This window comes from Rana temporaria, chromosome 3, assembly GCF_905171775.1.
Source record: "Rana temporaria chromosome 3, aRanTem1.1, whole genome shotgun sequence".
Taxonomy (NCBI): domain Eukaryota; kingdom Metazoa; phylum Chordata; class Amphibia; order Anura; family Ranidae; genus Rana; species Rana temporaria.
In genome coordinates, this window is record NC_053491.1 from 192,835,920 (window position 1) to 192,862,521 (window position 26,602).

Below are 26,602 nucleotides of genomic sequence, written 5' to 3' on the forward strand. Positions count from 1 at the left end.
GTTCTGAAGTCAAAGGAGGGTCCAACCCAGTACTAGCAAGGTGTACCCAATAAAGTGGTCGGTAATTGTGTATATTGACAGTAAGATTCCCCTCTCCATAAAACAGTGTTATTCAAGGAATCCAGAAATGTAGAATGCTTTCTTTTCTATTTGAGAAGATGCAGAGGACATGTAGACGGCACATTCAAACAAGGGTTGATACCAATGTTTTTGTGTCCTGCTGCGTGTGCTTTTTTTTCCTGGCTTTTGCTAGTCCAATTCTGTCATTCTCACGGTCAAACACACTGTAAAACTTGGACATAAAAATATCTCCCAAGATCCAGAGAGTTCCAGAGTTAGTAGAGAAATCCATGGGTTGAAACCCAGTCAGGCACATTACAGATTTTTCTGTTTGCTCCTATGATAAAGTACAACATGTAAGTATGTTATCTACACTCGCAGCACAGACTGCATAATATGCATACTGTATGCTTACCTTAATCACATACTGCTCAGGAGTTATAGTGTAGTCTCTCTGTTCTATGGTGAAGGTCACGCTTGGAAGACTAGACCAATCCTTGCAGCCTACCGAGTACTGCAAAATGGAAGTAAAAATAATACCTTTTTCTCAAGGTCAAAAAATATAGCTAAATATAACTTATGTTGTGGAAGTGACCAGTGCCGATCCTGAGTCTACCTGGGGCCCTAAGCAAAATGACATGTCACATTAAAGTTGAGAAGTAGGGGGGGGGGCGCTGCCGACAGTGACATGTAACATTAAAGATCAAAGTTGGGAAGCGGGGGGAGGGGGTGTTCTGCTGTCGGAAATTACATCTTTCGTTAAAGTGAGAAGCGGGGGGGGGCTGACTTCTTACCTCTTCTCCCATGCAGCCAGCAAGTTGAGAAGCGGGGCGAGGCGAGGGGCTAGTAATTTGGGGGGCCCTCCGCAGCTTTGCGGGGCCCTAAGCGGCTTGCATAGTGAGCCTATAGGGTGGATCGGCCCTGGAAGTGACTACTGTAATTACTTCAGGAACATAGTTGCTAGACTGCAGGCCCCAAAGACAGTACCTTATTACAGTATGATGAAATAAACATGCTTTACCTCGCACTAATGACTCTGAAACGGGGGTTTCTGCACAGTGGCCCAGATATAAACGATTTCATAATATGCAATATTCATGCCCGTATTCTTTTGTGGCAGCCAGTACAGGCAGTGTCTGATGCATCTAAGCACTCTTGTTCTAGGAAACTATACTTCATTTTCTTATGATGCTCTAGTGCAGTGGTTCTCAACCTGGGGGTCGAATGACGATTTGCCAGGGGTCACCGAATCCTGGGCTGTTCCTGAAGCCTGCTCTGCTCTCCCACTCTTTTCGCGGCTGCCTAGCAGGGCTGCTCCTGGAGCCCATGGCCGCCCACTCAGTTCACGGCATGGCTGGGGGGCAGAGATTAGAGGTCAGCTGACTGGTGAGGAATGTGAAGTGGGAGGGGCTGGAGGAGACCCTATCTCCTAATTACGGCATAGGTGTCACTGCTACGAGACACCACAAAGTCGGAGAAACAGTGAAGCCAGAGACACAGTGAGTGGGGGAGGAACACAAAAAAAAAAAGGAGTAATAACAGGAAAGATGGCTAGAGAGAGGGATGGGGGAAAATAACAAGAAATTAACATAAAGAGAGATAAAAGGGAAAGAAAGGAGAAGAAAGAGTGGTACATCCTAAAATGTACCATAAGGGGTTTAATGCCGTACGAGTGGAAGGGACTCAGGGAGCGCAAATTACTTGTCTTGCCTTGGGTGCTGACAACCAACCCACGCTACGAAAATGATTTTACTGTTAGGGGTCCCCACAACTTGGGAAATTTTATCAAGGGGTCACGGGACTAGAAAGGTTGAGAACCACTGCTCTAGTGGGTGCAGAACATCATAGCCTTACAACAAATATCAAAGGGAAGTGAAAAAATATTACCTCATTAAATAACATGGGTGTACCTCCGATTATTTTCTGCAACTTCTTTACGTCAACACTCGGCCCAGTAATGAGGGAGGTTCCAGAATCAACAATAGCCTCACAACCATTAGGGCAAAATTGTACTTTTCCATTAACTTTTATGCTGAATGACAAACAAAAATGGTAAGTCACATAACAAATCATGTAAGTCTAAAAAAATAATCTCCCCATATTTTTTTTTACATTTGGTCAAACATTAATTGTATGTAGCACCCTGGGGTTTAGTCAGGAAGCTCCTCACAAATTTACTTACCAGGAGAAGTTACCCTGGTCAATTGCTAGAGATCCATTGATTTCTCCCTATGTTTGGCCTTGTTGCACTTTTCTCTTCTACCGCTAGGTGGACGTGTACTTGGTGGTACTAGATACGAGAAGGGCAACCCAATGTCAGGTTATTAGGGTATGGGGTATCTCAGCCAATAGGCAGGGGTTTTCTTGAATCTCTTGGCCTGCTGGGAGAACCTATATATTTGGGTGAGGTCAGGTGATCCTTGTTCTGTGCCACCTGGACGGCTGTCTGGGTTGACGTTTATTGTACGCCCCGGGCTGCTAGGCCAGAGATTGGGCATCTGGCTGCCAGGCTGTGTGAGGGCCTATCCAGAAGTAAGAGCGCAGGGTTGGGATTGCGGCTTGTAGTCCAACCATAAGCAACGGTTCTTCCAGCCGAAGATGTGGATAGATTCATGCTTTGCATGAAGCTATCAACTGCATATAGGGAGTTGGCTGGAGAGAGGGGGCAGCGCCCAGGTGCGCCTAAAGGATGGACCACCACATGTAAGGTCTGGTAAGCTGCCAAATACTACATTTTGTTTTTTATACACTTTAATCAAGTACTGCAGACATAAATAATTGTAATAATTACAAAAAAATGTAAAATAATAAATGCATCAATAATCCCAGTATTATTTTGTATTATTTTAGGATATTATTAGGGTTTTAATTTGGCACATCAAACCACTTGGCTTTTAGCTATAGCAAATTTGCCCCGATCTTGACTTCCACTGTATAACCTTGATCCCAGTCATACACTCTTAATTTAGAGTGCATAAACCAGTAGTTCGAAAAAGTGCGCCACGGCTGGAACTCCTAAAAGTGGAACCAGTAAATGTGAAAACTATGAATTAAATAAAAACTAAATGAGCAGCTCCCCAAATTCAGGTGACTGAAAGATGTATGGAAATGGTGAGGGAGGGGGCGCTAGGCCTACTAAATGGTGAACATACGGTATATAATAAATAAATAAAATATTATCTTAAATTGTTATAGTCCATATATGAAGCAATATATATAGTCCAATCATGTGCTAATTTCGGAATAGAAAAGTGATCAAAAAAGTCCTTTTTAAAAGAAAGCTCTCGTGAAGAAAGGTTTGTATCTTGAGTAAACAGTGAAGCCTCCACCAGATAAATAACATTCACCCGACGTGAATAAATAGATTGGCTCCTTACCAATTTGAGTGGACCCTTTAACTAAAAAGAGGCGTGACGCTACTTCCGGGTCCTGTTGGTGGAGTTGGAACGCACGCCACAAACGGAGACACACAGAGACCCGCTCTCTGCATTTCGATACCACGCGCAGTAGCCTCAGTGCCGGGACGTTGGCACTTGATCAAGTAAGGAGCCACTTGGCTGTCCTGTTATTTTATTGCTTTTAATAAACGGTAATATACTATTGCGGCCTTTCTTTTCCATTTTTTCAATGGGATGTGAGATCTGACACCAGGCCTATCATCGCTGATTGGGACTTCTTTATCTGCACATACCATGGTTACCTTGTGTAACAAAGCTGATTTGACCTCTTTTTAGTTAAAGGGTCCACTCAAATTGGTAAGGAGCCAATCTATTTATTCACGTCGGGTGAATGTTATTTATCTGGTGGAGGCTTCACTGCTTACTCAAGATACAGACCTTTCTTCACGAGAGCTTTCTTTTAAAAGGGACTTTTTTGATCACTTTTCTATTCCGAAATTAGCACATGATTGGACTATATATATTGCTTCATATATGGACTATAACAATTTAAGATAATATTTTGTTTATTTATTATATATGTTCACCATTTAGTAGGCCTAGCGCCCCCTCCCTCAACATTTCCAGTAGTGGTAAAATACTTACTTTTCAAGCTTTATTTGCCAGTAACCTTTTTTTGTGATGTTAATCCAATGAATTGGACCTTTGTAAAGGGTGTCATCTATTCCCCCCAATATCAGCTCTCCCCCATACTGAAAATCATCATCTCTGAAATAAATAAAGATAGAATAAACAAACAAACACATATAGTGGGCCAGATTCTCGCAGATCGGCGTATTGTTGTGCGGGCGTAACGTATCCTATTTATGTTACGCCTCCGCAACTTAGACGGGCAAGTGCTGTATTCTCAAAGCACTTGCTCCGTAAGTTGCGGCGGCGTAGCGTAAATAGGCCGGCGTAAGCCTGCCTAATTCAAATTTGGAACAGGGGGGCGTGTTTTATGTAAATAACTTGTGACCCGACGTGATTGACGTTTTTCACGAACGGCGCATGCGCCGTCCGTGGAATATCCCAGTGTGCATTTCTCTAAAGTACGCCGCAAGGACGTATTGGTTTTGACGTGAACGTAAATGACGTCCAGCCCTATTCACGGACGACTTACGCAAACGACGTAAAATATAAAAAATTCGACGCGGGAACGACGTCCATACTTAACATTGGTACGCCACATGTACTCCACCATATAGCAGGGGTAACTTTACGCTGGGAAGAGCCTAACGTAAACGGCGTATCTGTACTGCGTCGGCCGGGCATACGTTCGTGAATTCGCGTATCGAGCTGATTTACATATTTCTAGGCGTAAATCAGCGTACACGCCCCTAGCGGCCAGCGTAAATATGCAGTTAAGATCCGACGGTGTAACAGACTTACGCCGGTCGGATCTAATAGAAATCTATGCGTAACTGATTCTAAGAATCAGGCGCATAGATACGACCGCCCAGACTCAGAGATACGATGGCGTATCTGGAGATACGCCATCGTATCTCTTTTGAGAATCTGGTCCAGTATCTCTATCATCTCCAAAAGTTTTACATGTTTTAAATGGCAACTAACTTATTTAAATGAAAAGAAAATATTGACTTGTCCACTTGCTGCAGCTCCATCATCCGGTCAAATACCGGCTTTGCATTTCCAGCAGCAAGTGCAGGATATCCAAGGCCCAACACCCCATCAAACTTTGCCAAAACAAATGTTTTTCCAGGTTCATTGATTGATTCGCCAAAGTCCTGCCCCACTATGGTCATATTGCTGATCTGTATGAGGAGAAAAAAAGAAGATCTTTGACTTTTCACCTGAACTGAGAACCTAGGAACAACACATTTTGAAGGTAACCTCGTGCCATGCATTGTGTAATACTAATAAGTTTACCATCTCTACCACAATTCTGCTGTTTGACAGTTTTCCTTTTAATTCCATGGTTAGGCCATGGTTAATGTTGTTATCAAATTATATAAATATGATGTAAATATTCTTGCATACATAACTGGAAATACTATGATATTCTTTAAAATATAATAATATCAATAGCCATAACCTTTTAGCAGCATCACGTAAAATATAGTACACTGATTAGGAAGGAAGAATGTAATGGGAAAATACTATAGGGCAGATTTACAAAAACTAGACCAGATTAGTTTCTGACAACCAGTTTTATATATTAATGAATCCTAGAAATTCTTCATTGCTATGGGTAATTTAATTCAAGTGTGAGGTTTCTGCATTAGCTTCATACTGTTACACAATCAAACAGTTTGAGCTGACATGCTTGGAATAGTTTATGGTGCATATCAGAAGAAAGAAATGACTGATCTGTTCAAAATAATGTTTTTTTATTTTATTTTACTAGTTAATTATATATTTAATTCCTTAGCCTTGTATTTTAAATTTGTAACAATGTTGTAAATTTTAAGTACCATTGTGCAAAATATGCATTTTTGCGTGTTAGTTAAATTTACTTTTTAATAAAGACACATTCATCTAAACATGATCAGTTTTCTGACTTTGCTTGGAGAACAGCGTGCCTGTCCTCCAATGGGCAAGAATTGTGCTTGCATACCAGCCTGCACAGTCATTCACTGGGAAGAGATCAGTGTAGTGCTGTTTCTCCACCCCTAGCTCTCAAAGTCCCTTATGCAGCTGAGAACAAAGATTATGTAATCACTAAAAAAATATACATATATTTTTAATATTTTTAATTTTTATATATATAGAGGCTAAAAACGTTGTTTTTTACAAGCCGAAAAATGGTCATGTGTACGCGGCATCAGGGTTCATATACACATCTTATCTTTCTTATGACAAAGCCTCTTACCTGCAGTGTGTCTTTTCCCATCATAGCAACAAGTTGTCCAGTGCCATAGTGAATACTAAATGTCCTTCCATTATGTTCATAGGATTTAGACAGGAAGGACTTGAAAGTTGTATGTACAGCTAGAAATAAACAAGTCACTTTATTTAACTTTTACTGTGTAATGTGTTAGTGCCATATAACACAAGGAATACAGCGCTGTGAAAAAGTATTTGCCCCCTTCCTGTTTTAAAAATTTTTTGGCATATTTCTCACACCTAAATGATTCAGATCATCAAATTTAAATATTACACAAAGATAACCTGAGTAAATCCAAGATGCAGTTTTTAAATTATTATTTCATTTATTAAGGGAAAAAGGCTGTTCAAACCTGCCTTGCCCTATGTTAAAAAGTAATTGCCCCCTCACATGCTGAATCATGAATGAACTGTGATTAACCACATTTTTTTGGAAAGCTGAGATAAATTTCACTTGCCACACCCAGGCCTGATTACTGCCAGACCTGTTGAATCAATAAATCACATAAACAGAAGCTGTCTGACAAAGTAAAGCACGCTAATGCATTGTACACACAATCGGAATTTCAGATGAAAAAAGTCAGATGGAATTTTTTCATCGGATATTCCGACCGTGTGTGGGCCCATCGGATTTTTTTTCATCGGAGTTTAGAAGTAGAACATGTTTTATTTGTTTCCGATGGAAATTCAGATCGTCTGTGTGGAACTCCGACGGAGAAAAAAACATTCATGCTCAGTATCAAGTCGACGCATGCTCTGAAGCATTGAACTTCATTTTTCTCAACTCGTAGTGTTTTACGTCATCGCGTTTTGGACAGTCTGAATTTGGTCTGACAGTGTGTATGCAAGACAGCTTGAACGGAATTTCGACGGAAAATTCCATCGGATTTTATCCCATCGGAAATTACGATCGTGTGTACAAGGCATAACATATCACAAAAAGCCACACATGAATGAATGAATGAATGAATGAAGAACTTATATAGCGCGGCACATGCAAACTAAATCGCCTCTGGGCGCTTGTTGTTCCTGTCTCTTTTGGTATCAGAAGAGATGAGTTTTGATCTTTCTCCTGAATGCTAAGTGGTTTTCCTCCAACCGAATGCTGGTTGGTAAAGCGTTCCATTGTCTGGGACCTTGGACAGCGAATCTTCTTTCTCCTTTGGACTTGTAATTGGCTTTTGGGATTTGGAGCAGGTTTTGGTTGGTGGATCGCAGAACGCGATTGGGATTATGAGCTTTTATTTTTTCGCATAGATATTGCGGGGCCTTCCCATGGATACATCTATGCGTTAGACAGAGTGCTTTAAAAGCAATTCTGTCTTTTACTGGCAACCAGTGAAGGGCTCTCAGTGAAGGTGAGATTGATTCCCAGGGTTTTTTCCCAGTCACTAGTCTGGCGGCCGTATTTTGAACGACTTGCAGACAAGCAATTTGGTACTTTGGGAGACCGAGGTAGAGGGCGTTTGCTCAATCCAATCTGGAGTTTACAATTGCTCCCACCACGGTCGCTGTGTCTTCTTTTGGAATAAAAGGAGTGAGTTTGCGTAGTAGGCGCAGCAGATGGTGAGATCCGCTGACCACTGACCCTATTTGTGCGTCCATTGTCATGTAGGAGTCGAAGATGACCCCGAGACTTTTGACTTTGGCGCTAGGGGTGATGATTTTGCCCAGAATGGGCGGGGGCAAACAAGTTGTTGCAGGTTGATTCATACGCTTGGCGTGAAACAGGAGAAGTTCTGTTTTCGCTCCATTGAGTTTAAGATAACTCTTTGTCATCCAGTTCTCTATCAAAGAGAGGCATGTCTCTAGATTGAGATGGTGATCCTTTTTGTTGCAAATGCGGAAATACAGTTGCGTGTCATCTGCATATGAGTGATAAAGCAGTTTTTGTCTGCTAATGATTTTAAAAAGAGGACAAAGATAGATGTTAAACAGCACTGGCGATAGAGGCGATCCTTGAGGGACTCCGTGCAATAACGTGCGTTTCTTGGAAGTGAAAGGTCCCAATTTCACTGTTTGTGATCGGTTTTCCAAAAAAGAGGAGAACCAAGATAAATCACCTTCTGCGACTTTGGCTACGTCCGCTAGCCGAGTCAGTAATAGTTTGTGGTCTACGGTGTCAAAGGCAGCGCTTAGGTCCAGCAGAACCAGGAGACAAGATTCTCCTTCATCTGCGACCTCTAGAGCGTCGTCCCATATTTTGAGCAATGCTGTTTCTGTACCGTGTCCGGGGCGGAAACCCGATTGAAATGGATCAAGTAGATTATGGGTATCTAGATGCTGTTGCAGCTGTTGTACCACTACTTTCTCCATGACCTTGGAGAGAATGTTTAGGCCTGTTATGGGACGGCGATGAAGTGGGTCCTTGGGGTCTAGGGTGGGTTTCTTCAAGATGGGTTGGACTATGCCCTCTTTCAACTGGGAGGGCACTATGCCTTCCTTGAAAGAGTGGTTTATAAGCTGCGTGATAGGAGGTGCCAGGATGTCGGCGCATTCCTTCAGCAGTTTAGTGGGAATTATGTCATTTGGCGCTGTGCTGTTTCGCAGAGTACCGATGATATTTTTTGTGGCCTTGATGGAGATGGGTTCTAGGGTGAACTTTTCAGATTGTGGTGAGTTTTGGTGGATGTTGTATGGGTAATTGCAGGGGGGGTGAGGGGGGTATTGTTCTGCTGAATGCTTTCTCGGATTCCCTCAATTTTATTAATGAAGTAATCCGACAATTCATCGCAAAACTCTTGGGTGTCCGAATTGGGGGCTTCCAGACAGACGGGATTCATGGTCTGAGTGACCATCTTGAAGAGTTCGCGGGGGCGATTTAGGGCGCTGTTGATTGCCTTTGAGAAATAGTTTTTCTTGGCTTTGAAAATTTCTTTGTGGTATTTTCTTGTTGTGGCCTTGTAGATGATGAGGTTTTCTTCTGAAGAGCTTCTTTTCCAGGCGGCTTCCGCCCTTCTGCGCTCTTGCTTCAATAACGACAGCTGGTTATTAAACCAGCTTGACGTGTTTTTCCGGATGCAGGTTTTCCGTTTTGGCGCTATTAAGTCGGCTGACTGTAATAGGGCTGTGTTAATGGCATCCAGTGTTTCTAAGGCAGTTTGATGAGGTTGAATTATTTTTACTTTTTCACTTAATATGGTTTTGAAGAGTTCCGAATGGAGCTTCTTCTGACATCTGGTCCAGTGTGTTGTCACTGGTTTTGATGTTTTTGTTAAGGGGGAGATTTTGGAAATTGTGAATCTAATTGCATGGTGATCTGTCCATGGCAACGGTTCATTTTCCAAAATGTTTATTTTCAGATTTTGTCTGAAAATAAGATCAAGCGTGTGACCTGAAGTATGTGTGGGTCCACATACTAATTGCTGTAGCCCTAATCCTTCCAGGTGGTCAATGCAGGCGTCGGCAACGGGGTCTTGTGAGGAGTTGGCCCAAAGGTTGAAATCCCCGAGCAGCAACAGGTGTTTGCTGTTCAGGGTGTAAGTGGAGATGAACTCCGTCAATGATGGCGGAAACTGCGATTTTGGCCCGGGTGGTCTGTAGCAGAGTAGAATACGGACGGTCTCCTGGGGATTTGTTTGCAGTTGCAGAGTAAGGGTTTCCATGAATGGAAGAGGATTTTGAAGGACTGGTTTAGTGATCGCCAGGTGATTCTTATGGATCACCGCCAGGCCTCCTCCTCTTTGCCCTATTCTGTTTTCGGTTATGATACGATAATTTTCTGGCACCAGTTCTCCGAGAATGGTGTTACAGTCGGCTGTGAGCCAGCTCTCTGTAATAAAGAGGCAGTCTAAATCGTGTTGTAGAATGAAATCATGGATTTCTAGTCGGTGTTTTACTGCCGATCTTGTGTTGATTAAAGCACATAATATGTGCTTAGGCTTCGGGTAAATGGCTGAGATTCTTAAGAATCGATCGTCGATCGATCCTCAATAATCGATCAATTCTTAGGGCTTTTTTGGTGATGGCTGGTAGTATTGCGGCAAAACGCCTCAGACCCCATATGGTTTTAGCAGAATATTGCCGATTAACCATGGTCGCCAACCCTAGGGGGGGGGGGAGGGGGGGTTTTGGGTGATTGAGGGAAGATTAACTTAATCCTCCCTCCTGGCTTGGTCCAGAGGAAGGCAAAAAACCCTGGCCCAGCTGTGCCAATATGCTGTGGCCAGGGAAAAAATTCCTTCCTGACCCCTTGACAGGCGATCGGGCAGAGCCCTGGATCAAGTGCAGATTGAATTAAGAGGGATGGGGGGGGAGTGAGGGGTTCTCCTTGTTGCTGGGTGTACCAAGATGGCCGCTGCACCGGCAGCAGGGTCCAGGCTTGGGGCTAACTTTTAATGGATTTGGTTCTGCTGTACAATCCCGGTCATTGCAGGTATCCTTTAGGGGTAGGGGGGGTGGAGGGGAGATACTGAGCAGTTGGTGGAAGATTGCAGGGTGTGGGAGGCGACGCGCCGCTAGGCCTCAAGTGAAGCCACGGTCTTTCCTAGATCGCGGCTGCCGCGGTTCTTCACAGGCCGGCGCGGATGTCCGGAGAGACGCTGAAAAGCGGCCGGCGGTTGAGGCGGGCAGTTGTTGGGGGGATGCCTTGATGGAAAAGTGGGGGTGTAGAAAAGGGGGTGAGGAGAAGGGGAGAGCCGAACTATATGGGTTGCTGCGGCGGCTTGTCCTGAAAAGGACGGCCACCGGCGATCCCAGTAGATGGCCCCGAGAGCAAGGGCTTACCTGTAGGCTTCCTATGGAGGGAAAGAAGGAGGGAGCCAGGGGACGTCGGGGTAAGCCGGGGGAAGCCAGGTGGTAAGTCTGCGGCGAAGATCTGACAAGCAGAGACCGGGGAGAGCAGACAGCAGTGACAGGGAGGAGGATCAGGCTGAGCTGGAGGTGGAAACCCTGCCTGTCTGGCTCCAGGAGCCGTACGTCCTACTGCTAGGATCCGCACGCCGATTACTACTGGAGCTCAGTTCTAGCCCTGGGGAGGAGTCACTCTTTCAGACTCAATCCTGAAGAGCAGGAGAATGGTGGAATGATCACACTGCATTCTCAACTTGCATCTGAGGTGTCCCTAGCATTGCATTGACATCATGCCACAATCTAAAAAAAAAAAATCAAGAACAGATTAGAAACAAAGTAATGTACATGTATGGGTCTAGGAGGGATTTCAAAGACATTTCTAAGGCTTTGGAACTCCAGTGAACCACGAGGAGAGCCATTATCCACAAATGGAGATAACTTGGAACAGTTGTGAACCTTCCCAGGAGTGGTCAGCCTACAAAAATGACTCCAAGAGCATGACGACGACTCATCCAGGAGGTCATAAAAGAACCCAGAACAACATCTAAAAGAACTGAAGGCCTCACTTGCCTCAGGTAAGATCACTGTTCATGATTCATCAATAAGAAAGAGACTGGGCAAAAATGGCATCAATTTCCAAGGCCAAAGCCCCTGCTGACCAAAAAGAACACAAAGGCTCATCTCACATTTACCAAAAAAACATCTTGATTATCCCCAAGACATTTAGGCAAATATTCTGTGGCCTGATGAGACAAAAACTTTTTGGAAAGTGTGCATCCCGTTACATCTGGCATAAAACTAATACAGAATTCCCTAACAAGAACATCATACCAACAGTCACACATGGTGGAGGTAGTGTGATGGTCTGGGCCTACTCTGCAGCTTCAGGACCTGGACAACTTACCATAATTGATGGAACCGTGAATTCTGAGCTCTACCAGAAAATCTTAAAGGAGAATGTCCGGCCATCAGTTCGTGACCTCAAGCTCAAGTGCACTTGGGTTATGCAGCAGGACAATGATCCGAAACACAACAGCAAGTCCACCTCCAAATGGTTCAAACAAAGCAAAATGTAGGTTTTGGAGAGGCCTAGTCAAAGCCCAGACTTAAATCCAATTGAGGCCAAAATTGCTCCACAGCGATGTGAAATTGCCAATTATCGCAAACACTTGATTGGAGTTTTTGCTGCCAAGGGTGGCACAGCCAGTTATTATGTTTAGGGGGCAATTCTTTTTTCACATAAAGCCAGGCAGGTTTGGACAGCTTTTTTGCCTTAATAAATTAAACCATTATTTAAAAACTGCATTTTGTATTTACTCGGGTTATCTTTGTGTGATAATAAAACTTGTTTGATGATCTGAGTAATTGTATTGTAGCTATTGTAGCTATTTTGTAAAAAGCTGGTCAAACTGTTGGCACTATATAAATCTTAATAATAATAATAATAATAATAATAATAATAATAATAATAATAATAACAATGATTGATTGGTTTGTTCAGCTAAAAATGACACAACTTCTTTTTTAGCTAAAACATTTCAAAATAATTTCAAGACAATCTATTAGGCATGGTTCACATCTATGATAATTTTTTTCAGGCCGCGTTTGCGCGGGTACGGCAATCCATTCGTTTGAATGGGCTGCTGTGTCTGTGTTTCTGGCAAAAAAAAAGGTGCATGCACTTTTTTTTTTTAACGCGGCTGCAGAAAAATTTCCCTGCGGATCCTGCACTGCGCTGCATTTTTTGATGCGTAGGGGTGCCATTCAGAATGAATTAATGGCATCCCCGCACTTTTGTAAAACAGTAGCGCATTTTTACTGTGGGTGGTTGTAGTCCCGCAACCGTAACCATATGCAATTCCTGCACCTGCAACCACCCGCATAGATGTGAACAGAGCCTAAGGGGACCACTCATTGACAGCCAGTTTACACCATAAAAATGCACTCCAGGTCCATTCCAGATGCATTTCTGCATGCACGTTTTGAACAAGTTTTTGATGCATTCCAGTGTATTTTTTTTAATTCTTTCATGCATTTCCGGTGCTTTTTTTTTCCTTTTTTTTTTTTTTCCACTGTACTGGGGGCTGGTGCATCTTTGATGCATTGCGGTGCATTCCAGTACAGTCCAGTAAATGAAAAATGCAGCATTTTCTACTACCTTTAATGGGTGCTGTTTCTCTTAAAGCCCAACCACGGGCACAGCTAACAAAAAAAAATCCCTTGTGATGGGCCCCTTCTCATCCCTCATACTGCAATGGTTAAATGTTTGTTAGGTTGCAAAAGAGGCTCTGTTATTTACTCTCCACTCCAGCAGGATCTGGCGCTCTCCTCTTTTGCAACCCCCTAGACATAAATTTAACCCCTGCAGTGTGGGGAGGTGGCATTTTTTTGTTGTCCCCTACGTTGGGCTTTAAAGAAGGTTTTAAAGGTTGGAGCAGAAAGAAACTAAGAAGTGCAAAAGTACAGTAAAGAAGATAATGGAAGACTTACTGCATGCTTCACTGATACAGTAAGAGGACGGGACCCACAAATTGGAAGACCCTGTGTCAAAGACCACACTAAAGTTTTGAGGGGGAGTTCCAATGCTGATTGTTCCATAATACTGAGCCTGGAATGAGAAATCAACTGCATTATTGTATTACATCATCTCTTTATGTATAGCAAATATAACTACTCCTATCATAAAAAAAGACTGAGCACTTTTATCAGTACTGATACAATTTCTGCTAGCTTGATATTTTCAAATGTTTAGAGAAATATTTATATATAGATTGATTTTAAAACATTCAGTATTTATTTTGATGTATTTTATTTAATGTATTGCATTATTAAGGGTATTGTTTTGTGGTTTTGTATATATTTATTTAGATATTTTTTTCTTATGTCATCTTATTTATTGTGATCAGGACTAAAAAAAATGAATACAATAATAATAATAAAACAATGTAACCACTTAACTGTTAACTTAACCAATTAACTGCATGTTACAGGTATTGTTTTTCTTTTCAGTGATGTGATAGTTTGACTGATAATTACTCCGTCATGCAACACTGTACCCAGCTAAAAATTATTATTTTTTTCAGACAGGGATTCTTTTTGGTGGTAGAGGATTGTGGTTTTGCGTATATTTTCTTTTTCTCTTATGTCATCTTATTTATTGTGATCAGAGCTAAAAAAAATTATAAAATAAAAATAAAAAAAATGTAACTACTTCAGTAACTGCATTTTACACCCCCTTCTTTTTCAGTGCTGTGATAGTTTGACTGATAATTACTCCGTCATGCAACACTGTAATACTAAATATTACTTTTTTTTTAGACAGAGGTTCCTTTTGGTGGTATTCATTAACTACTGGTTTGGCACTTTAAATCCTCCCTTATCAATCTGAAATTATTGGTGGTCAGTAATACTTAAAAAATGTCAAACCCTCCACCTTGAATTGCAGACTTTCTTTGCTGCAGTCTGGAGGATTGATAGAAATACATTTAGAGAAGAGCCATTGGGCACATGCCAGGCATTTATAAATGTCTTTTCAGAATGCCTGTCTGCCCAAGTTGCCTTTTAACTACAATGAAGGGGGCGGGGGGGGGGGTAGTTAAAAAATATGGCCCGGATTCACATACATCGGTGCATATTTAATGCCGCCGTAACGTATCTCTTTTACGCCACGCCGGCGCAGCGCACAGAGGCAAGCACTGGATTCACAAAGCACTCGCTCCCACTCGCTGTTAAAGATACACTGGGTTTCCTCGGCGTAAGCCAGCATAGGTGGAAGTGGGCGTGAGCCATGCTAATGGGGCGTGACCCCATGCAAATGATGGTCCAAGCGTCATAGAAGTACTGAAAATGAACGGCGCATGCACCGTCCCGTGGCCGCATCCCAGTGCGCGTGCTCAGAATCACGTCAAAACAACTGCCTAAGATACATCGAATCCCTGCTACGACGTGAACGTAACCTACGCCTAGCCATATTCACGTACAACGTAAACGACAAAGGATACAACGGCTTGTGTTCCCTGGTCCATACCTTTGCATGAGTTGCGCCTCCTATATGGGGAATAACTTTACGCCGGACGTACGACTTACGGAAACCGCGTATATTATGCGCCGGGCGCAACTATGTTCGTGAATCGGCGTATCTCCCTCATTTGTATATGTGCATAAAAAATCAATGGGAGCTGCAAATGCGCCCAGCGTAAATATGCGCCCACGATACAACGGCGTAGGAAAGTTACGTCGGTCGGATGAAGCCTATTTGCAGGTGTATCTCAGTTTATGGGCACGGCGCATAGATACGACGGCGCATACTTACACTTACGTGGCGTATCTGTAGATACGTCGGCGTAAGTGCTTTGTGAATCCAGGCCTATATGTTTTAGTCAGATAAATAGAGAAATTGTATAGTAATGTTGGTGTTTCATATGTAACCAGCAGGGGGAGTTCTAGCATCTTTTTCATATATTTGCTTGTCATTCCATATCTGTTATGCCTAAAGAAACCTGGTATTAGATGGATTTGGTCAAAAAAGTGGCACAATCTTTCTTCCCTCTTTTCTGTGGTTTATATTCAGCTTCAACCAACATTTCAATTAGAGAGAAACATTCAAACATTTTCTGCTGTGCTTTTTCTTTAGAAAATCCATAATGCTTTATGATCTATGAGTCAATGGTGTATTCTGCATTAAAAGTTTATTTGTAAATCAAAGGTCTTTTTATAAACCATAAAAAAAATGATAGAAAACATTAATGTAAAGAATTTTTATACTTTCCCAAAACTATTAAATTTCCCTTTGCTAGTGCATCCTATGGTGCATTTCAAAATGTAGTCAAGTGTATTTGTTAGTCTTTCTACTTTATATTCACAGGGGGTTTTCTTTAGCCCTAAATATCAAACAGCAGCAAACACAAGGAAATGTTCTATAGATTTTACAATCAGCTCATCACAAGTGAGCAACCAAACAAGTCGTCATTTTATTTAAAAAAAAATGTACAATTTAATCACCCAAATAATCTTCCAGTTTACATTCTGTCTACCAACAAGCGTAATCTCCAGGAAACCCATAGATTTTCTTGCACAATAGCTTCGGTTGAGTATTTATAGAAAGATGTCAGTGTCACATTCCAATGTGTTTGGTATAGCAGACAGAGGTTTGCAATGCTACTCAGGCTGTCCTGAGATGTCTGGGACTTCCTAACAAGTACACAGATTGATATACGAGGTGACAAGGGATTTTGTCAGACGCTTGACATTAAATTAGCTATGTGTTACTCACCAGCACTTAAAATGTTGTGCCAAGGGCTGCTTCAAACATTTTTTTTTCTAAAGAAAGCTATTTAGGCACAAGTTTTCACCACCAAAATGTGTTACATTTTTGGTGCCATAATATTACTGTGATAGTATTTATCACCATTACACTAAAGTCTTTATTGGCATGTTTGTATACATTTTAGAATATGGATGAAAGGTTTATCACTGGGAAACACTTTTTGAAAGTTAAGTAGTGCATTTTATATACAACTATATAGATCAGACCAAAATGAGGGACGAATGAGGAGGAAAGAGTGACAGAGGGACATTGATCCAAAAGAGGGACAGTCTCTCAAAATCAGGGACAGTTGGGAGCTATGCTGAAACAACATTCACAATATGAAATGTTACCTAGAACAATTATTAAAATGACTAACAATAAATAAATAAAAAAAACCTGCAAGACAAAGGCATAATGAGCTTGTATGCATGCATAGTATGCTCCCGGAGTTATTTCTGGGTATCGCATGTTCCGGTGCTGTGAATGGCCGGAGCCGGTAACGGCACGTCAGCTGAAGCAACAGCATAATTGAGGGTCAGTGGGGCAGAGGTTGCCGTCAGTAAGGCAGTGGATAGTGTCAGTCACTAGAGCAGTGGCTGGTGTCAGTAGGGCAGTGCATTTTGTCAGTAGGGCACTGGACGGTGTCAGTAGGGCAGTGGGCAGTGTCAGTAGGGCAGTGGATTGTGTCAGTCACAACAGCAATGAATGGTGTCAGTGGGGCAGTGTATTTTGTCAGTAGGGCAGAGGACAGTATCAGTAGTTTTTTATTTTTATGATATTTTTTATGAATTTTTTAAAATTGATTTTTTTATTTTGGTGAAATATTAGGGGTCTAAACTTTTAAGACAAAGAAAGGAATTGAGGATATGGGTTTTTCAATTCCTTTCTCTGCAGCCTGAGCTAAATGAATTGGAAGTGCTCTGTGCTGAGCAGATTTCTGTTAATTCACATACTGAACCATAGTAAACAACAGAGTTATTATTAAACAGAGTGAGTAATCAGTACAGATCACTCACACTGTCCATTCAGAAAAGGAAGGGGCCGGTAAACAACATATTTCTTGGCTCCTTTCTTCGCTCTCCATTTTGACACATACTGCAAAAATCGGTGTGAGAGGGGGGATCCGGCAGTGCTACGGGGGGAGGGAAGGAAAAAACAGGGGGGGCCCAGGCAGCAGAAAGAGAGGAGGGGAGAGGCAGCATTTTCCTGAACTATTCGCCATTGGCTGTATTTTCCTCCTGCATGCATTGAATCTGTCTTTCAGCGGCTGCAGGAGGGAAATACAGCCATTCGGTTTAACAAATGCCACCCTGCCACCCCTCCTATACAGATCTGACTTCAAGATAGCAGGCTGAATTCCTGGGGTCCGGATCCTGGCTCCCCTGTGATCAGCCAGTTAAAGTGGCAAAATATAGAGGTCGCCCCCTCTAAGATAAAATAGTGTCCTGTTTTTTATGGAAGGAAGAGTATCAAGTAAAGCTTGAGAAATTACAGTCACTCATAGCAGAAAGAAGAAGTATTTATTCCTGTGTAATCTGGTTTTCATCATGATGCATCTCATTCGCTTTAAATACTACATATTTATGTTGAATGATTCCTGTTTAAAACGGGTCTTTCACAATGTATTTAAATGAGCAAAGACATAATTTATTGTGTCTTTCAGCCTGTAAAACTTACGTAAAGCAAGATTTTCTCACAGAAATACATGTTACCATTGGGATAGTATGAAGCTAATATGTCCGTGATACAGGAACAAAACATATTCTACGAACAGATGTCAACATTCAAACCATTCCCATAGATAATTGTGCTGAAAAGAATAATTTTTCGAGTTAATTACACTAGCACAGTCTTTGTCAGTCTGTCTTCATCAAACTGTGTTTGTCTGTGGACGCAGTAGCCATTCCCAGTCTTTGATAATGTGAATATTAATATATTGCAAAGAATTCTGTACTCAGACAATAAAATATTGAATTTGAATGCCAGACAAACAGCTAAATATATAGGTGGAGTACATATGAGAGCTGTTTTACCTGCTTATGGATTTGTATTTGTGCCTATTAGTTCCTGAGATTTACACAGCCCTGCCACACAGCATAGCCAGGATAGTGACCAGACTTATCACTTCTGCACTAAGGCCCGATTCACACTTGTGCGTTGCGTTTTTGAGCTACGTTTTCTTTGCCAAGTTCTCAATCAGCTGTTTAGCGGTTCCACTGCGTTTTGATGACCTTGGAGAGGGGAGGGAAGTCTTGCCGGTGTTATCATGAGGGGGAACTCCACGCCAAATTTTAAATAAAAAATGGCATGGTTTCCCCTCCATGAGCATACCAGGCCCTTAGGTCTGGTATGGATTTTAACGGGAACCCCTACGCCGAAAAACGGCATGGGGGTCATACCCAAAATCCATACCAGACCCTTATCTGAGCGCGCAGCCTGGCCGGTCAGGAAAGGGGGTGGGGACGAGCGAGTGCCCCCCTCCTGAACCATACCAGGCCACATGCCCTCACCCCAAAGCACCCTGTCCCCATGTTGATGAGGACAGGGCCTCTTCCCGACAACCCTGGCCGTTGGTTGTCGGGGTCTGCGTGCGGGGGCTTATCGGAATACGGGAACCCCCTTTAATAAGGGGGCCCCCAGATCCCGGCCACCCACCCTATGTGAATGAGTACATCGTACCCCTACCCATTCACCTGGTGGAAGAAAAATGTCAATAAAAAAACACTACACAGGTTTTTAAAGTAATTTATTAGGCAGCTCCGGGGGTCTTCTTCCGACTTCGAGGGTCTTTTTCCAACTCCGGGGGTCTTCTTCCGACTTCGGGGGTCTCTTCCGACTCTCCGGCCTTTTCTCCCGATCTCCGGTGCCTTCTCCACGGTCTCCAGTTCTCCTCCCGCTCTCCGGTGCTTTCTCGTCCCCACCCCCTTTCCTGACCGGCCAGGCTGCGTGCTCGGATAAGGGTCTGGTATGGATTTTGGGGGGACCCCCACGCCGTTTCTTGGGTGTAGGGGTTTCCGTTAAAATCCATACCAGACCTAAGGGCCTGGTATGCTCATGGAGGGGAACCCATGCCGTTTTTTTATTTAAAATTTGGCGTGGAGTTCCCCCTCATGATCCCTGTTCAGAACGCAACACATGTGCGAATCAGATGCGTGCCCATAGAAGATAATGGGCCTGAATTTGCACCTGAGCCGCACTGCAATGCCTAGAAAACACACTTTTTTGGGCAATGCACAGTACTAATGCATCGCACATATGTGAACCAGCATCATTAAAATCAATGCATTTTATAATGTAATGCGAATTGAATGAGGTTTAAACCACAGGTGTGAACCCGGCCTTAAGCAATATAGCTTGGTCAACCTCTGTGCCCCCAGCCTGATCTGACCATAAAAGAGCTGTATTGAGATAATCTCTCCTCCTGTCAGCATATTTTTTGTTAGCATCTATAAGTGCACCAGATTTTGAATGGCTCCAGGTGATGCCCCCCTCTGCTGAACAATAGGATTGGACCATACTGATATTAACACAGATCTTCGCCCTCAAATACATTATTCCTCCTATCTGCCCTTTCTCCAGTCCTTTGTACGAATAGCACTATTTTTTTTCCTTCACCTTTTTTTTAAAGTTAATTGTCTGGCCCAACCCGCCCCCCGCCCCCTTCATGCCATTTGCGTAGGGGAATGACGTGCACTGTCGTCCCTTTGACTCCTGGGATATGACATTGTGTACTGTATTCCAGGACACAAAGACTCTCATTCTGTAAAGGAGGGGGGCAGCCTAGAGCGCATCATTGGGAGGCGTGTTGGCTGAACCCGGAACAGCTGGCAGCCTCTCGATGGAGTCACACCAGAACATGTTGGCGTGGGACTGAGTGCTGCCAGAAGAGAAGAGTGTGGTCCTGGAGCCCCTTTGTGATTTCCAATTTTCTCATTTACAATAGAAGGTACTGTATGTTGGCAGGTGCAGTGTCCTTTTTAGAGATACCACTCCTCTGGCAAAGTTAGTGGATGGAGTCTGTGCCCTTTATGAACAGCTTTATGTTTGGCCTTAGCTAGAAAGGATGCATGGGAGAAGGTCACCCCCGACCAACAACATGTAGGTCTGATCTGTGCTAGAGAGAGAGGGCCCTATGGGGTTTGAATGTCAGGATGCTCAAGATGAGCACCCATGTTAGGGGGACTCAAGAGGGAGGAGGTCAATGCCCCCCTGATCTACATCTTGCTATTCTGTAAAATGGGGTGTGGAAGCTTTCTGAGCTTTCTGGGCTTGGGTCCAGCAGTAAATCTCAAGGGAGGACTCATCGAGGAACTTATGATGGCAATAAGATGTACTTCTGCAAGTTATGCACTGTACAGAGGAAGATATGTCACTATGCCAATGAGCTATACAAGTTGTTTCACAGTAAACAGATGAAAAAGCATCTCAAGTGGACATTCTTTACTCACGAAAACAGGCCTCCAGCCAGGAATATGTGAGTACTGTGTAAAGGGTGGGCCTCACATCGGGAGTGATGGAGGCACAGTATGGCGGAGTCTCATCTGGTGAAAAAGCAATGCAGGACCTGGGCCAGCTTGGCGGAAACCATTGTACAATCCAGTTATAGGTACAGTATATTGCCACATTTATTATTATTATTATTAATAATAATAATAATAATAATAATATTATTATTACTGTGCCATGTTAGGACTGAGTACTTTTACCAAATAAAAATTCAGGTACTAGAATTGCTGTGGCTTTCTTCATAATTTTAATGTGCCACTTGTTCCTGGGCTGTCATATTTATTCCTAGTTTCATTACATAGTCAGTCACTGACAAGAAAAAGCTTACAGGTCTGGGATTCTGACATCAACGGCTCCATATTTATTCAAAGTCAGTGTCCTAGACCTAGCACACAGGTGTCAAATACAAAGAATGCGGCCCGAATCCGGCCCTCCAAGCCATTTCATGTGGCCCTCGCACTTCTCATGTAGTTGCAGGAGAGCTCCAGCCCTCCTCTGGTCCTTATCCAGGCCCTTTACTTTCTGCTTTCAAGCAATGCATCCATCTTCTTCCTAGCAGCAGCATAAGCAAAGGGGGGTGCACTGTGATGTAAGGGAGGGTGGGGGACTCACCCCTTTTGAGTGCCATCATAATGCTGATGAGGCCCACAATGAAATTGAGTTTGACATCCCTGAACTAGCAACTTGCTTTTAGGTTTGCAGGTTTAGTCTTGAGGATCTCTGCATACACAGCAATCTCCTACCACCTTTCCTCAACACGTGGTCAGCCACTAAAATGAAAGTAGCTGAGCCAATTATTTTCCTCCATTAAAGGGGCAATCTACCATTTCAGATGATCGCAGATGGAATCACTGACTTTTTGTTTGTTTGTCTGACACACTATATGGAAGTCCTGAACTGAGTTCGAAGTTATGCCAAGTACAATGCTGGATTTGTGTTAGGCTGCTTTCACATTGGGCAGTGGAGGTGCGGTGATGGTATAGCCGCGCTATTTTTAACGCCGATATACCGTCGTATTTACCACGATATTCGGGTTAGCTAGCGGTGAGGTTTTAACCCCCGCTAGCGGCCGAAAAAGGGTATTACTGCGGTGTTACCGCGGTTTCCCATTGATTTCAATGGGAAAACGCGGTATAGGAGCGGTAAACACCCCACTCCTATACCGCTCCAAAGATGCGGCTAGCAGGACTTTTGGAGCGGTCCTGCTACCGCACCGCTTCAGTGTGAAAGCCTTCTGCCTTTCACATTAAAGCCTGCAGGGCATGATTTTTTCTTGGGGTATAGCAGCGCTATTTTTAGTGCTGTACCGCATGAAAAATGCCTCAATGTGAAAGGGGTCTTAATGATAGTGAAATGTGGAAAATGCAAGGGGAATGAACATCCACCTGCTGCTGCATAAAGGAGGAGACTCCACAATGGGGAATCGGCTGAAGGACTCCATGAAACATCTAAGAAGTTAATGGGCGGCTGAGGCATCCAATCTCCACCCATAATTGAAATGTGTGCTTTGCATTGTCCAACCCTATAAATGTTGTGCCCTAAAGGTAAACCAAAATAATTTCATTTATCAAACCAATGCTGAATCATGAACACACTTACATTCATATAATCAAACAGATACTCTGATGTAGGCCAAACTGTCAAGGAAACTTGTTCGGAAAAGCACTGCTTATACTTCTGAGCGAAGACATGAGGTTGGTGATTTAACCAAAATTCCTCTAGTTTATTCTTTTGCCGAAGCTGGTGCCGGATTGAATGGACTTTTACAAGGGGGATCCTGAAAAATAAAGCAAACAACAACAATAATATAAGTATTACAACCCCAATTCCAATAAAGTTGGGACGCTGTGTATAAGCTACATAAAAACAGAATGCGTATTCATCTACCTATCTCCTTCATTATGACATTAGATATTATAGGCTCCTACACCATAATTCAAATGCTACTTAAAGGGGTTGTAAAGGTACAATTTGTTTTCTAAATAGCTTCCTTTACCTTAGTGCAGTCCTCCGTCACTTACCTCATCCTTCGATTTTGCTTTTAAATGTCCTTATTTCTTCTGAGAAATCTTCACTTCCTGTTCTTCTGTCTTTAACTCCACACAGTAATGCGAGGCTTTCTCCCTGGTATGGAGTGTCGTGCTCGCCCCCTCCCTTGGACTACAGGAGAGTCAGGACGCCCACTAACACACAGCTCCTTTCTGTATCTGCAACGTAGAGAGTGTCCTGACTCTCCTGTAGTCCAAGGGAGACGGCGAGCATGACACTCCACACCAGGGAGAAAGCCTTGCATTACTGTGTGGAGTTACAGACAGAAGAACAGTAAGTGAGGATTTCTCAGAAGAAATAAGGACATTTAAAAGCAAAATCGAAGGATGAGGTAAATGAAGAAGGACTGCACTAAGGTAAAGGAAGCTATTTAGGAAAAAAAATTATACCTTTACAACCCCTTTAAGGCCTCCCAATTTCTCTATAGGATATGGCATTCCCCTTCTCGATTTCACTAATTTGATTAGAGCTACAAGTTAAGATTATGCATTGTACTAGCCTATATATAGCCTATAGATATTCCATCCAACCGAAGACACCAATGGTTGGAAAAATGCTATATCAGAAACCGAAGTAACAGCGAAGAAGTAGGGGGGGGGGTGTTTAATACCATTTATTAGGTTACTATGGTCCCTATACATTGATTTATCCACTTACTATATTACCTTTCCCTGCAGGGGTATGAGCCCCATTTGGCGTCTTCTTAAGTGTACTGTTAAAATTGTATGGTTAACGCCTATGTTTATCATTGAAAACGTAATAAAGTTTGTGGTATAAAAAACATTGCACTACAAAAAAAAAAAACAGAATGCAATGATTTGCAAATCTCTTAAACCCATATTTTATTCATGATAGAAAATAGAAAACAAATCAAATGTTTAATGTACCATTTTAAGAATAAAACAAGCTAATTTTGAAATTGATGACAGCAATACGTCACAAAGAAAGTTGGGACGTGGCCATGTTTACCATGGTGTAGCATTCCCTCTTCTTTTAACAACACTGTAAATGTCCAGGAACTGAGTAGACCAATTGCTGGAGTTTGAGAGAGGAATGTTATCCCATTCTTCCCGATATAGGATTCTAACTGCTCAACAGTCCAGGGTCTTCTTCATCGTATTTTTAATTTCATGATGCTCCACATATTTTCAATTGGTGAAAGTTCTGGACTGCAGGCAGACCAGTTCAGCACCCCGACTCTTCGACTACAAAACCATGCTTTTGTCATAGATGCAGTATGCTAAAAAATAAAGGCCTTCCCTGAAAAAGACATCATCTAGATGGGAGCATTTACTACTCTAAAACCTGGATATATCTTTCAGCATTGATGGTGCCTTTACAGATGTGCAACCTGTTCATTCCTTACGCATTAATGTACTCCATACCATTAGAGATGCAGACTTTTGAACTGAGCGCTAAAAATAAGCTGAAAGGTCCCTCTCATCTTTAGTCTGAAGAACGCGGTGCCCGCAGTTGCCAAACAGAATATCAAATTTAGATTCATCTGACCAGAACAGTTTTCCACTTTGCGACAGACCATTTTAAATGACCTTTGGCTCAGAGAAGACAGCCGTGTTTCTTTATCATGTTCAGATATGGCTACTTCTTTGAATATTAGAGCTTTACCTTGCATTTTTGGATGGCACAGTGAACTGTGTTCACAGAAGAAGATTTTTGGAAGTATTCCTGAGCCCATGCAGTGATGCCCATCACAGAATCATGCCTGTTTTAATGTAGTGCCATCAGAGAGTCCAAAGATCACAGGCATCCAATATTGTGTTTTGACCTTGTCCCTTGCCCACAGAGATTTCTCCAGATTCCTACAATTATGTACTGTATATGATGATATATTTCAAGCCGTTGAAATTTTATGTTGAGGAAAATTATTATGAAGTTCGTAAATTTTTAGACGCAGCTTTTCACAGATTGGTCAACCTCTACCCATCTTTACGCATGAGACGCTCTGATGCTCTAAGATGCTCTATTTATACCCAATCATGTTACTGACCTGTTGCCAGTTAACCTAATTAGATGCACAATGTTCTTCCAGTACTTCCTAGTTAGTACCACTTACTTTGTCAGAATTTTGTTGCCCAGTCTTAAATTTTTGAAACATGTTCCTGCCACTACAATTTCTCAGTTTACACATTTGACATGTTTTCTATTTTCTATAGTGAAAAAAAATGCATTTATGAGATTTGCAAATCATTGCATTCTGTTTTTGTGTATATTTTACACAGAATCCCAACCTTTTTGGAATTGGGGTTATAGTAGTAATAATATCATATCGATAATGATCAGTGCAGCTTATCAGTGCTTATTTGTGCCGCCTCAGTTGTGCACCATGGCGGCATATGAGGAACATGTGGATGTTGTGGCCACGGCAAGAGGTTAATACATACAAATAAAGCTTGCCTGATTTGTACATGGTCATTAGAGTTAAAGCTCAAACACATTCCAAAGGAATCATCACAAAAGCCATGCTCTGTATCTGTAATGCATTTACAATGTTACCATTTACAGCAATACAGGAACAAAGCAAAAAAATACATCTGAATAGGATCTAGAAAATCTAAAAGTAACAAAATACGGTGTATAAAACAAATGCTATTGAAACACAAAATTACAATACACCCAATGATACTAAAGTATGTCATGTGATAACAAACACACGTAATAATACAACATAGGAAAACAAAGTCAAATCCACAATACGCTCAATTCACAAAGCTAAGACACCTGGATAAGTATCCCTATTTTTAAAATCTTGACAGTTATTTTCAGTAGAGTCCAATGAAATTTGAAAGTCACGGGTACATAGCTCAAAACAGGGTGACTTGGTGTTAAAGTTTTGTAAAGTGAATGTCTTTTACAAACAATAATGATGAATTGTAAAAAAAAATCGGGAAATCAGATCTCGTAGACAAAAAAACATGAATTTTCTTACCTGTGTAGTGCTGTGCTTATATGGATAAAAAGTGTAAGTACAATTATCAGCTTCATTGCTCCTAACTGGACATGCAGACATTTGTCCCTCAGTTTTTATATCTGTTAAGGTCACGCTGTACCCAGGTCACTTGATTACTGCAGGACAGTGACCTGGTAATTATTCACAGAAGTGATAGTAACATTCCTAATATTTCTAAGGCACTTAGAACAATGTGCATTTTCATGTAAAAAATAATAAAAACATTATTTGATGAATAGGAATATTAGATTTTTAAGGAAATTAAACTACTAAGACAATGTAAAATATAAGAAGCATGCAAAAAACATATCCCTTCTGCCATTATAAATGAGAATTTGAATAGTTTTTTTTTTTTTAAACTGCACCAACTTTATTGTGACCTTACCACACAGAAACACAAACCTGGTTGATGGACTGTGAGATGCTTGCTTAAAGACACTGACAGTGATAACTGATTGCTGGCCTTCAAAAAAACTTTTAAACGTCACTTAAGTGGTGCCTCAAGACTACAGAGTTTACATTTAGTTATTGCACTGGCATAATTTCTTTTATGAACTTTATAGACAGGTAGTCTGGCAATTCTGGCACTTGCCATAAGGGTTAGCATTTATAAAGACATTGGTGGCGAACAGCCTA

At 42.1% G+C, this 26,602-nt stretch overlaps 1 protein-coding gene across 1 annotated transcript; it reads right to left on the bottom strand.

Annotated features, from left to right (window-relative positions):
* On the bottom strand, positions 1-26,038 carry LOC120930385 (cathepsin E-like). The gene is made up of 9 exons (XM_040341575.1): positions 25,946-26,038; positions 22,549-22,726; positions 13,626-13,743; positions 6,331-6,449; positions 5,073-5,272; positions 4,104-4,226; positions 1,948-2,092; positions 476-574; positions 1-397 (listed from the first exon to the last, which is right to left on the bottom strand). The coding sequence occupies exons 1-9, from the start codon at positions 25,999-26,001 to the stop codon at positions 185-187; spliced, it is 1,251 nt and encodes a 416-aa protein (XP_040197509.1). The 5' UTR covers positions 26,002-26,038; the 3' UTR covers positions 1-184.
* Positions 26,039-26,602: the final 564 nt, after the last annotated feature.